This window comes from Gastrolobium bilobum, unplaced genomic scaffold, assembly GCF_033153095.1.
Source record: "Gastrolobium bilobum isolate Gb01-03AN ecotype WA unplaced genomic scaffold, APGP_CSIRO_Gbil_v1 utg23722, whole genome shotgun sequence".
Classification (NCBI taxonomy): Eukaryota; Viridiplantae; Streptophyta; class Magnoliopsida; order Fabales; family Fabaceae; genus Gastrolobium; species Gastrolobium bilobum.
In genome coordinates, this window is record NW_026895739.1 from 75,358 (window position 1) to 87,722 (window position 12,365).

The 12,365-nt window shown below is 35.6% G+C and overlaps 1 protein-coding gene across 3 annotated transcripts; it reads left to right on the plus strand.

Annotated features, from left to right (window-relative positions):
• The first annotated feature begins 3,372 nt into the window (after positions 1-3,372).
• Positions 3,373-11,978, plus strand: LOC133295214 (protein LNK2-like). 3 transcript variants are annotated; one of them, XM_061494022.1, is made up of 9 exons: positions 3,378-3,607; positions 4,179-4,446; positions 4,563-4,674; positions 5,179-5,485; positions 5,931-6,011; positions 7,751-8,461; positions 8,564-8,721; positions 11,060-11,455; positions 11,556-11,971. In XM_061494022.1, the coding sequence occupies exons 1-8, from the start codon at positions 3,584-3,586 to the stop codon at positions 11,427-11,429; spliced, it is 2,031 nt and encodes a 676-aa protein (XP_061350006.1). In that variant the 5' UTR covers positions 3,378-3,583; the 3' UTR covers positions 11,430-11,455; positions 11,556-11,971. The 3 variants fall into 3 exon arrangements, with proteins under 3 accessions (XP_061350014.1, XP_061350006.1, XP_061349999.1); XM_061494030.1 differs by having other exon boundaries at positions 3,373-3,607; positions 11,135-11,978; XM_061494015.1 differs by having other exon boundaries at positions 11,060-11,972.
• The last annotated feature ends 387 nt before the right edge of the window (positions 11,979-12,365 follow it).

The following is a 12,365-nucleotide window of genomic DNA, read 5'->3' on the forward strand; positions in this document are numbered from 1 at the left end:
ATAGCAGAAGCAGTGAAGAGAAGGAGATAGTACCTATTGGGAGTGCACTTTACAATCAAAACTAATCACAGGAGCATAAAGGAACTTTTAGGACAAACGATTCAAACGTTAGAGCAGCAGAAATACGTGTGTAAGCTGATGGGATACTCTATTACTATAGAATACAAACCAGGTAAGTTGAATGTCATTGCTGATGGTCTTTCTCGATGCCATGAGGATGTGGAAGATGCGTCTGTTCATGCAATGGTGGTGGAACCAAGGTTTGAGTTGCTCGATCAAATTAAAAATGAAAATGAGACAGATCCATATTTGTTATCCATACATCAGAAGCTACAATCTGACTCCAATGTTGTTCCTCTTGTTTCGGTAAGGGATGGAATTTTATTTCACAAGCAAAGGTTCTTACTCAGCTCTACATCTCCAATCCGATCAGTGGTGTTAAGGGAAGCTCATGATTCTTTAGTAGGTGGACATGCTGGAGTGCTTCGCTCCTTGCTTCGGGTAGCTGCATCTTTTTATTGGGACACCATGCGTAAGGATGTTAAAGAATATGTTAAAGCTTGTCAACTTTGTCAACAGATGAAAACTATGACACAAGCTCCATTTGGTTTATTACAACCATTGCCCATACCTGAAGGTGTTTTTGAAGAGCTGACTTTGGATTTTATTGTAGGATTACCACTCTCACATGGATTCACAACGATTTTGGTTGTTGTTGATAGGTTGAGTAAGTATGCTTACTTTGGTACTCTTCCCACATCATTTACTGCTGCAAAGGTGGCCACGTTATTTTGTGATCTAGTAGTCCGAAACCATGGTTTTCCAAGGTCTTTAATATCGGACAGAGACAGGATTTTTTTGAGCAATTTTTGGTCAGCCATTTTCAAGAATAGTGGAACCATGTTAAAGGCAAGCACAACCTACCACCCACAAACAGATGGTCAAACAGAGGTGACTAACAGGTATGTAGAACAATATTTGAGGCTTTTTTGCAATGATAAACCGCAAGAGTGGTCAAGGCTGTTAGGATGGGCACAATTGCATTATAATACAGCAGTGCATTCTGCCATTGGGATGTCCCCATTCCAGGCTGTTTATGGAAGCCTCCTTCCCACATTCCTTTTTATCCAAAAGGTCTCATTAAAATTGAAGCTGTAGATACTTTGCTTCAACAACGAAATGCAGTGTTGCAGAATTTGAAAAGGAACCTGCAGCAAGCAAGAAACAGAATGAAAACACAAGCTGATAAGCATAGATGTGACAGGGTGTTTGAAGTAGGTGATTTCGTTTGGGTTAAGCTCCAACCATACAGGCAGGTATCAGTAGAGCGTCGTTGCAATCATAAGCTGGCCAAGAAATTTTTTGGTCCATTTAAAATCATTAAAGTGGTTAGTCTCGTAGCTTACCAACTGGAATTGCCCGAAGGTTGTAAAATCCACTCTACTTTTCACATCTCCTTGTTGAAGCCTTGGTTTGGACCACCACCAGAGAAGCCTGTTTTTGTGCCTTAATTTGTGGTAGATAATCGACCACTCCAGTCACCGATTGCCATATTAGACAGCAGAATGACCAAGGTGGGCCATCAGGAAAAACGTGAATATTTTGGTGCAATGGTCTAATGCTCTTCCAGAAGATGCTTCTTGGGAGAGGGAGGAGTTCATGCGCAGTGCTTATCCTACCCTGAACCTTGAGGACAAGGTTGTGGTTGAGGAGGGGAGGTATGTTAGAGAAAGGGAGTCCACAGCAAGCAGAACCTGTAGACCAAGAGTCCCTTCTTCGAAGCTGAGAGACTTCTATTGTTAGAAGATATGCTATTAATGGATATAGGAGAGGATGTGTTGTAAATAGGCATAGGAGAATATGACATTTGTATTACACGTGGCATATAGGAATAGTGAAGGGTACAGGTGTTGAATAAATACCAGAATTGTAAACTGATTCATTCATTCAATAAAAATATAGTTTCCTTGTTCGTATTCATTCCCAAAGTTCGCTCTCTCTGAGTTAGGGAGATCTAACACATGGGCATCATGCAAACTTACTTTTAGGTGGTGTTTGGTAGAAGTTAAAATTTATGTTCACCGGGGAAATGTAATTACCAGGGATCTATAGGAAAAGAGAATTAGATAGAAAAGTTAAAAAAAAGTTGTTTGGTTGGACCAAATATTACCAGGCAAATTGATTAAAGTTTTTGAAACATATGTTTGGTTGAAGATAAAATATCAATGAGTAAATGAGATATAATTACAAATATAATCCCATAATAATATCATAATATTAATACATGAGGGTATTATGGTCTGTTTGGATTGTTCTCAACTTCATTTAGCTGGCTAAGTATGAAACATCACCTCCAACTTGTCTTTCGTAACAGTGCTCATTGCTTGCTTTCTTCGACCAAATGTTGATTGCTATGCAAATATAATAGACGGAGAAATTGAAAGAAACGGTCTATCAAACATGGGTGTCTAACTTTCCCAATTTTATTTGCATAGCCAAATTTTAAGAAACTCTGACACCACCTTAGTTTCCGTGCCCATTTATTCCGAGAGTAAGAAGTAGTAGAAGTTATATAATTCTTCAGATATCATAAGTTTTTCCCCCAGTATTTTAAAAAGCATAAACAATATGGAAAAATTTGATAAAATATAAGAAAATACTGATTCAGTAATATATAGTGACATCATGTAGATATTATCCAAAAGCAATTAAGGGATCTTCATAACATCAATAATTCAAATTCTAAAAAGAAAAAGAAAATCCTTGTGAGAAATTAAACACTTATCATGCGAACATTTTGTGTTTATGTAAGTATTCATGTGTTTGAATAAAAAAATAAACATATATGTGAACTTTTATTATATTAACATCTTATTATCGATATTTGCTAATGGTTCTGGCTTCATCAATTTTGCTTCTATATTGTTTCAGAAAATATTAAACTATTTATCCAAAAAATAAATAAATATTAACCTATATTAAATTGGGAAAAAATTTACAATTATCGGTGATGTGTATAGCGTAAAACTCAATTAATTCAAGAGAGAAATATTTAGTTTAACATTTATTTTGACCATAGTTGGGAACTTGGGATAATATCATCTAAAACCCTAAGTCACGAACCACTAGCCCAGTTGAAAGTAACCTCTAATGCAACCTGAGCCACAACTTTGAGCCTTCCCTGGCCCACCAAGCCCACTTATTGAAACTGCCAACCAATGAGGATTCAGCATTTGATAGACTCTCTCAGAGCCACTACTTTGGACAAGCACCCTTACACGTGTCAATCATGCTGGTTTCTCCGCCACTTGTGAACCACTCACGTGACGTCACGTGCACCCTATCACTCCCGTTACCGTTTTGCTGAAACCCGAAGCTTCTTCCGCTCGTCCTCTATCTTAAGCTTGCACTGCATGCACGTTGAGTGAGTCCTTCTCTGCGACGACGTCGTTTCTGCTAGATTTCATGGTGTGTTGTAGTTGTTGTGCTGATTTTCTCTGTGAAATCTTTTGAGGATTTATCGGCTATGAGTGAAGTAATTCATGGTTTCGCTTTAACAATTTCTGTGCTGCGTATGTAAGAAATGTTTGATTGGAACGACGAAGAGGTTTGTCAATTTTCACTATTATTCCCATTTATTATTATTAGATCGCAGTTATTATATATATATATATATATATATATATATATATATATATATATATATATATTATGCTGCTTAGGTTTATAATCCCATATATTACTTCACAGATTGAAATGCTTCATATAAAGTGGCAGAGTTTTTTCATATCTGGTATGGTTGAAATCCAGTTTCAAATTGAGTTTTTGATACTCATGGTAATAAAATTGTGATTTTCCCTAGTGTTTTAGTAATTTTTTTTTTCTTATATTAATTTTATCGAAACACCCTTCATTAATTGAATATGTTTCGGTGACTTATCTCCGGTAACCGGATAAATACTTTATCCTTCAAAAATAAGTGAACATGTCTTTCATTAACTTCAAGGGCTGTCTGATCTTTTAGTTATAAAAGTTATGTGACACCTGATTACAGAGCTGCCATAGCACTCAGTTGTGTTTATGAATGTTCTTACTGCTAGTATCTGAAGTGCTTTATTTTTCTTGTTGGATTTACCTCATCAATATTTATCATATGTTTAACAATTGATTGTTCTCAGCTTGGGAACCTAATATGGGGTGAGACGGGTGAGAGTGATGATCATATTGTGCCTTACTGGGACAAAAGTAAAGATCTTCACAACAAGAAAGAATTGAATCAGGAAGCTTCTGACCTTAAACACATTGAGCAGAAAAGAATAGAGGCTAAAACTGATGTTCATGGAAGAAAGCTAGTAAGCAGTTCCAAAATTGATAATCATGCAGGACTATCTGCCTCAGGACATGGAACAAACTCATGGACTGACTCATCTGATCAGGGTTCCCTAGGTACTGAAGTATCTAAAATTTTTGGTGAATTAGCGAATTCAGTTCCGCACGAATTGATGAAATTGCGTGAGATTTAGTTATAGTTCATCGTTTCTAATTACATGTATCTTTAACAGAAAAGGATGTAGAAATTTTCCAAAGTGCACATGAAGATAAAGAGCAAGGTGATTTTGTTGACCATGCCTGGGTTAACATAGGAAGTTTTGATGACCTTGATCGAATTTTCAGGTAAAGTATATTATATCTATTGTTTTGTATGTGCTACGCTCATTTTCTGAGGTCATTGTAACTCAAGTCTAATTTGACATTTTTTGAACTTGACTAGTATCCATAATGGACGAAACTTCTTCTTTTCTCTTATTCTCTTTTTGAGAATTTATGCAATGGCTCACACATCGCTCAATCTGAGTTTAAATATGCCCTTAAACTTGTTTCTGTCAAACTCTGATGGAGCAATGTGTGCAGATGAACATCTTGGGCTCTTAACTCATTAAACTTGGAACAAACACTTCATGTTGCCAACTTTTGATTGTTTATAGCTATTTCATTATTCCTTGGATTAATTATTATTTGCACATGATGAATAACATTGAACAGATGTACTAATATTCCTGATTAACACTGAATATTTATTGTCCTACTTTTGTCCTTACAGGTTTTAGTTTTGTGAACTTTTATTGCTTACAATGGTATCCATCTGACTGAATATTCTCACAAGTGGTGATTTTGCAGCAATGATGACCCTATATTTGGCCATGTAAGTCTTGAGAGTTCTGATGAGCTGTGGTCTTCCAAAGATGTAAGTGACAGTCCAGTAACCATACTCTTGGAGGCACCAAGTCCAGCAAGTGCTTTAAGGAACAGAACTGAGCCTTTGGAAGTTAAAGCAGAATATGTTCAACGTAATGATCAATCATTTTCATTCAGCTTCAAGAGAATTGGTGATTCCTCATCTCATGATACGCAAAATGCTCATGCGACCACAGTAAGTGCAGGATATGCTAGAGGTAGAAGTATCCCTACTGAAAAGGAGCAGCAGGTATGTCAAATCATTTTGCAGAATGACCAGTGATGTAAAACAGAAACAAAGAACCAAGAAACAATCTCAAAATAATGCGTTATATGGGCTACTCAAAGACCCAAAATCTGCCAAGACCAGCAAGTTAAGCAATCCAAACTAAAGACTCAAGTCTCAAGTAATCCTAATCTAGGATAGGAAACAAAGCTATAATCCAACTTGGGATAAGATATCCCAAGACCCAGAAAAATAAATCCTAAATTCCAAAATAATTGATAATTAATTCCTAAATCCACAGTTTCACACCCTAAGTCACAATTTAAATTACATTATAAACTAAGATAATCATGAAATTATCTTGTCATCCTTCATTAACAAGTTTCAATACTATCTATTTTTTTACTTGTTACATAATAGACCAATCAAATTACTTGATTCTTTTTTTTTTTTCCAACAAACTAATCAGGATATGGTAGGAATGACCACTTCTGTGACCTCAGCTTTAGCTGCTGACAATGTTGCAACTGCAAATGGACTTACTGATAAGGTATACCTCAAATTATTTTAGAAACATATAATGCTAGTATCTGATAGTTGTTTCCTGGTTTGATTTATGTTGCTGGCCCCACTTAGAGGAAAAAATTGTGGTTGTTGTTTGTTGTTTTTGGTATCTAATTTATGAACTAATTAATTTTCTCTTAGGCTTTGTTTGGGTAAAGTATTTGAAGTGTGGAGTGTATATTTTGGGACATTTAATAATAACTAATAGCTAATGAGGGTTTGCTCAACTAGTAGGATGAAACTTCATTGAGAGAGGTCTTAGGTTCAATTCCTATTGGTAGTCCTTAGTTAATAGCTCATCTCTAAGCATATATTAAGACTTGTGGCATATTTGATCTTCTAACGGAGCAACTTCCCCAGCACCTAGACTTTTTTATACAAAAACAAAAAACAAATTTGTTGCTTAAATGAAGAAATTCAGAAATACTGAATATTATTTTTGTAAGAAATACTGTACATTGGTGCAGTCTATTTATATAGACCTAACTAGACAATTACTTGCCTAAAATAATAACCATTCTATAAAAACATAATATTTACAATAATTACAATACTGTGAATATTATATGATAAGGAATAATAAAAGATGCTGGACTATTACTACAATACTTTCTACTAAAATACTCTGTTTGGATATTTGATAAAGAGATATTAAAAATACTCTGCTATTTTGATTAAGTATTTTTAGCTTAAATTTTTTAATTTAGGAATCTGAGTTAAACCTAAACCAGTGGAATTTCTGGAATTCCTTCTACTTAGTCAACCCGGATGGTTATTTTCTCACTTCGATGATTCTTTTTAGAGATTTATACTTCTCATGTTACATGAGATGAGCCTTCTTATGCCATAGAGACAAAAAATATGTGGGACCCATATGTTAGAAAAAGTCATGGGTGGGACCCATGTTAGCATGGAAATCGAAGGGTGTGTAGGAAAATTTCCCTTTTATTTACTCTCCTTTCTCTGCTCGCTTCTCAACGTTTCTCATTGGCATGCTCAACCATGGAAGAAAGTCATTCTGTCGGATCCACAGAACCTTGCTGGTTGAATGGCTCAAGTTCTTGGGTAAGTTAAAGGGATGGTAACTACAGAACTGGATGATATTCTTCAATGACAAAGATGATCAGTTCACGTTTGATCTCTGGACATTTCATTATTGTAAATAATTAGTTTTATGGATGTATATCTACTGTGTTCTCTGCTAATGTGTTTGGACAATGCCATCTGTTTGTGCTTGACTTCAAAGATTTGGTTGCTGAAGCACTTGACAATGTTTGATGTATAAAGTTCAATGCTGCAGTTGTGCTTTGGTCTTACATTTGAAGAAAAAGGTGCCGGGCACTGGTTTGGTCTCAGTTGATGTATGGAGTATGAACTTTGGATCACATGCCTATTTTTGATTTTTCAATTAGTCTTGTACTACTGCTTTGTAATCCTTGACCCTAGACCAGTGGACTGTTGCTACTAGCTTTGCTAGATACCTAAGCCATCTATAACCTTTCCTTCACCACTTCGTCTGCTTCTTTCATAGGTAGCATAAGGCTTTATTTATTGTGCTTTTTGTTTTAAGAGGTATCCTCAACTTTTGTATCCTGTTTGATAAGATTTTCAAAGGTATCTTATCTTTTGGCATAATTATGTGCTGTCTCTGGTGCAAGATTTATATTTATCTTTATCCTTCTCAAAGTCAACAAATTATTTGATCTTTTTGTTGTTATTATATAGGCTTTTGGGAAAAAGAATCAGTTGAAAGCTCGGAAAAAATCACAGGGTAAACCAAAGGGGAAAGTATTGCAGGATTTTTATGTTAATTGGTCTCCAACAACCCCATCGGGACAATTTGGTAATCAGTTGGCACCTTCTGTCATGCAGTCTTATCCCTCTTCAATTCTCGGGCTACAAAAGCAGCTTCAAGGACCTGAAACAGTATACCAGAACATCACGGATACACAGGTGGCATCTTCTGTGTATGGGAATATTACTAATATGTATCCTGCAATGTCAATGCTACCACAGGCTCAGTCTGGAGTTCTTAGGCAACGGCCTCTGTTTTCTGGGTATGAAGTGTCTCCTGGTATAGTGTCTCCTGTCAACAAGTCTGCGGGCTCAGTCAGGCCTCTCACCATGACTCCTCAGGAAAAAATTGAAAAATTGAGGCGGCGGCAGCAAATGCGGGCAATTCTTGCTATTCAGAAGCAACAGCAAAAATTAAGCCATCAAGTTCCTGGCACTAACAAATCGATGACTCAAAACTGTGCCCTAGAAATGCAAAGTCATCATTGTGATGGGGCTGATCCGGAAATTGAAGATTTAAGAACTCTTCCTGCTATAGATCCTCCAACCAAATGTGATGATTCTAATACAATCTCCATGGCAATTGATGATCATTTTGTTGAAGACACCATACCATACATGCTTCAGGATATAATATCAAAGGTGCGGTTGAGCTGATAATGGTATAAGCTATGTTGTATAGTTTTTTCTTTTTATACTAATTCAGATATAGCTACCCAATCCTGAGCCGAACTTTTTCTACAGATAGATGTCAAAATAAGACTCTGCATTAGAGATAGCTTGTTCCGGTTGGCACAAAGTGCAATGCAAAGGCATGATGCTAGTGATTCAAGCAGTACAAACAGAAGTAGCAGAGAAGAATTTGAAGTTATTGCAAGAGAAGAAAGCAATAGCCAAAACAGGTTTGGAAAGCTATTACAATTCACAGCAACTTTAATTTCTGTGACTTGTTAATTTTGCGTTCAACAGTCAAAGCACTTAATAATTTCACTATCATTCTTTCATCATTTCTGATGGACAAAATTGATTGTTTTGAGTGTTTAAATTTTAGTGTGTATGTTTTTGGGTGTCTATATTGTGTGTTTATAATCTATGACTGTTTAGGCACCTTACTTACAGGTAGCAGTTTTCAGCTCAACCTTCAACATGATTCAAAATGGATGATATGTAATAGAGTTAAGGTTTACTATTAAATAATTTGAGGTTAATAATGGCCTTGTTTGAAACTACTATGAATTAACTTGTTGTAAAGTACGAAGAGATTTGGAAAAGCTGTAACCAATGGGGGTGCAGGTCTCAATATTTATATTCAATGAATTAAGCTAGTAGTAAAATGTCGTGCAATATAGTAAGAGGTCATAAATACCCAAAGCACACTAATCACTTGTATTATACACTTCATTCTCAATACTCTCCTTCAAGCTGGGTCATAGATATTAATCATGCCCAACTATTTACAAAAGTGGATACAAGTTGTGAAGATGTCAGCTATCTGTTATCTAGTTCTAACATGTTGAGTGGGTACAAGTCGTTGCTCAATCTTTTCCTAAATAAAGTGGCAGTTTATTTCTCAGTGTTTCGTTCTTTCATTAATTCTTTCATGAAACACTGGCAATGTGAATCACAACTTGATTATACACCAAAGTTACACGGGTAGAAGGTCCTTGAACCTAACCTCGAGCACACAGTGCATCCATATTAACTCACAAGAAGTTTGGGCCATTGCCTAATATTCAGACTCGGCTTGATTTTGGTGTTATATATTGTTTCTTGCTTTTCCAAGACATCAAATTTCCTCCAAGGAATGCACAATAACTGGAGATCCAACTTTGCTTGCTTCAGAATAACCTTGTTCTTTGTTGTGTCCACTGTCTTTATATAAAGAATCCCCAAGACCTGGAGCTCTTTTCAAATATCACAAAATATGCAAATCTGCATCCCAATGAGAACTTCAGGGAGATGACATGAACTAACTGACAAAACTTACCAGGAAAGAAATGTGTGGACATGTCATAGAAGATAGTTAAGCTTACCAGCTAACCTCTGAACCTAATAGTAATTCAGCCATCATCTGGAGTGAGTTTCACATTTGGAATCTGTTGGTGATCATTTCATGATTTTCACCAATCAAACAGCCTGATTTTTAGGAACAAAAGGTTCCTGACTTAAGGCTGATTTTTTTCAATAGACTCTGTTTTTATGTATAGCTAGGTATAGGTATTAGCTCCTATGTTTTACTGTACAACCTCTACCCTAATTCCCTATTCAAGTTTGTAATCAACAATAAGGGAAATACAATATATATATATATATGCTGTCTGTTGTGTAGTGTGCAAATAAACAACCAGTTACTCACGCAAGCGCATGTCTCATGAACAAGGAGTTGAAGACAAGAAAAAATATCATCCCATAGAGAAAATTAACAAATGATGTTAAATGCAAAGTTAACTAGTGGTTGTTTAGAAAAAATCAATTGTAAACAAGTTAAATATATGATTAATTAGAGATTGATCAAGTAAAACAGTAAACAAGGCACAAACAATACATAAAAACAAGGTTTGCTATAGTGATTAAATATATGATTACTATTGCTGTATTGTCGCCACAATACTCGAGGAAATTCTATAACAATTTGAATCAGCTAACCAGAATCCAACAAGTATGCAAGTGTTTCCCTACTAACTCACATGTAATGCCCCTGAATCCTTCTCTATCATTCCTATGCAGGATCTAAGTTCAGAAACCGGTTAAGCACAAGATCCAAACAATTATGTGATGTAAATCTCTAATACTCCGATAGCCATGTGCAGTGGAGTTTGGATAATATTTGGTTATTTTATTTTTTTATTTTTTTGTGTCATTTGTAACAAGCTTAAAGCTTAGTAAGCTTTGGCTCGAGGAGGAGTATTAGAAGATTTAGAAGATATCGTATAAATATAAAAATATATCTTAAAATGGTTTAAAAATTACATGCTGTTCAAAGATGCCCATTGTCTAGGCTTCACTTAAATAACAGCTAATGAACTACGCGAAGTAAGTAGCTGGTTTAAAAACTGCTATCTACTTATGACATTAAATGGGGTTCCTTCCTAGTTAACCATGTTAGAGATAACTGTACTGTCCCCACTAAAAGCATGTTTATGTTGCAAAGGCAATCACCAATTGGCTTTTCGGTTATGCAATATCGTGATTAGTCTTTTGAGATGCTAACTTATTCTCCCCTTGTGAACCATATCACAGATATGCTAGGATTCCTGATGTTGAAACCGATACAAATTCCATTGATCGAACCGTGGCTCATTTACTCTTTCGTAGGCCGTTGGAGTTAACCGGGAATTATTCGGACAAACTGGACTCACCAATTTCTTCTAAGATGCAATGTGAAAGCAAAGCAGCAAACCTGGAGAACTTTCCTACGGGGTGCTTACCAGATGAGGATTTGAAAAGTAGTCAACAATTTTCTCATCAAGAGCTAAAGAATTCTTGCTTCTTGTTTGAGGCCCAGCATATGGATCAATGTAAAAACTGTATTGGCATAGACACATCGGATAATGCTTCTAACAATGAGACTGCTGATGTTGGAGATCAGGAGGTTGAAGCCTCTCAATGAAGAAAAGGTTCTCCAGGAGTCGGAGGGTAATTCCTTCCTTTATTATAACCGTAGTTATTGCTTTGCTTTCCTCATTCAATTATATATGGATTTACTGGTAATGCAAATGTTTTCTGTTATTGTCAGCTGCCTGGATCATAATCAAGGCAAGTGTCTATCATCAAGAATCCCGGACAACAATTTCATGCTTGCTATGTTATCGATAATATATATGTTTCTTATGTTTAAAATCTTGATATTATGCATCTTAGTATTTGAACTTACTCAAGCTGCTTAGTTGGTTTCCTCTGTATTGTCTGTTTAGTTGATATTGACTCTTAATATTAGCTTGTGCTTTTTAATTAGGATGTTGTAAGTTCCAGGTGTCAGCCCAAAATGATGATCATGTCCAACCAATACAAAAAAAAGATAGTGGTAATAGCAATGTTATAAAAACCAACTCCACTCGGCCGTTCGACTAGTTGACCTGTAAATTGGATTCTCAACTAGTTTGGTTTAGGTATTGAATTGGTTATGTATTTGGTCTGGTATGAAAGCGGTGAACTGGTTTTGAACCGGGTTTAATTGGTATTAAATCGGCACCAATTTTTTTTTTTAAAAAATTGATTTTGTTGAATTCTTGACAAAATGCTGCAAAAATATCACTAATGATATTTGAATCTAAATCATGTGGATAATATTTTATAGCACTCACCACTAATCTAACTCTAATTATTTGTTAAAATATTTCTAATTTTATATTTATTATATCTTATTATATATATTTAATTCATGAAGTTAAATAAGTAATCAAGTGGTTGAACCGATGATTCATTAACTCAGTATTTTGATTGAGTCGATGATCGGTTCGAGTTTGATAACAATAGTTAATATAGTTAGGGGAAAAAAATAATGATTGATGCACTCACTTTTTTGGCTCACATCTGCTGAGGTGTT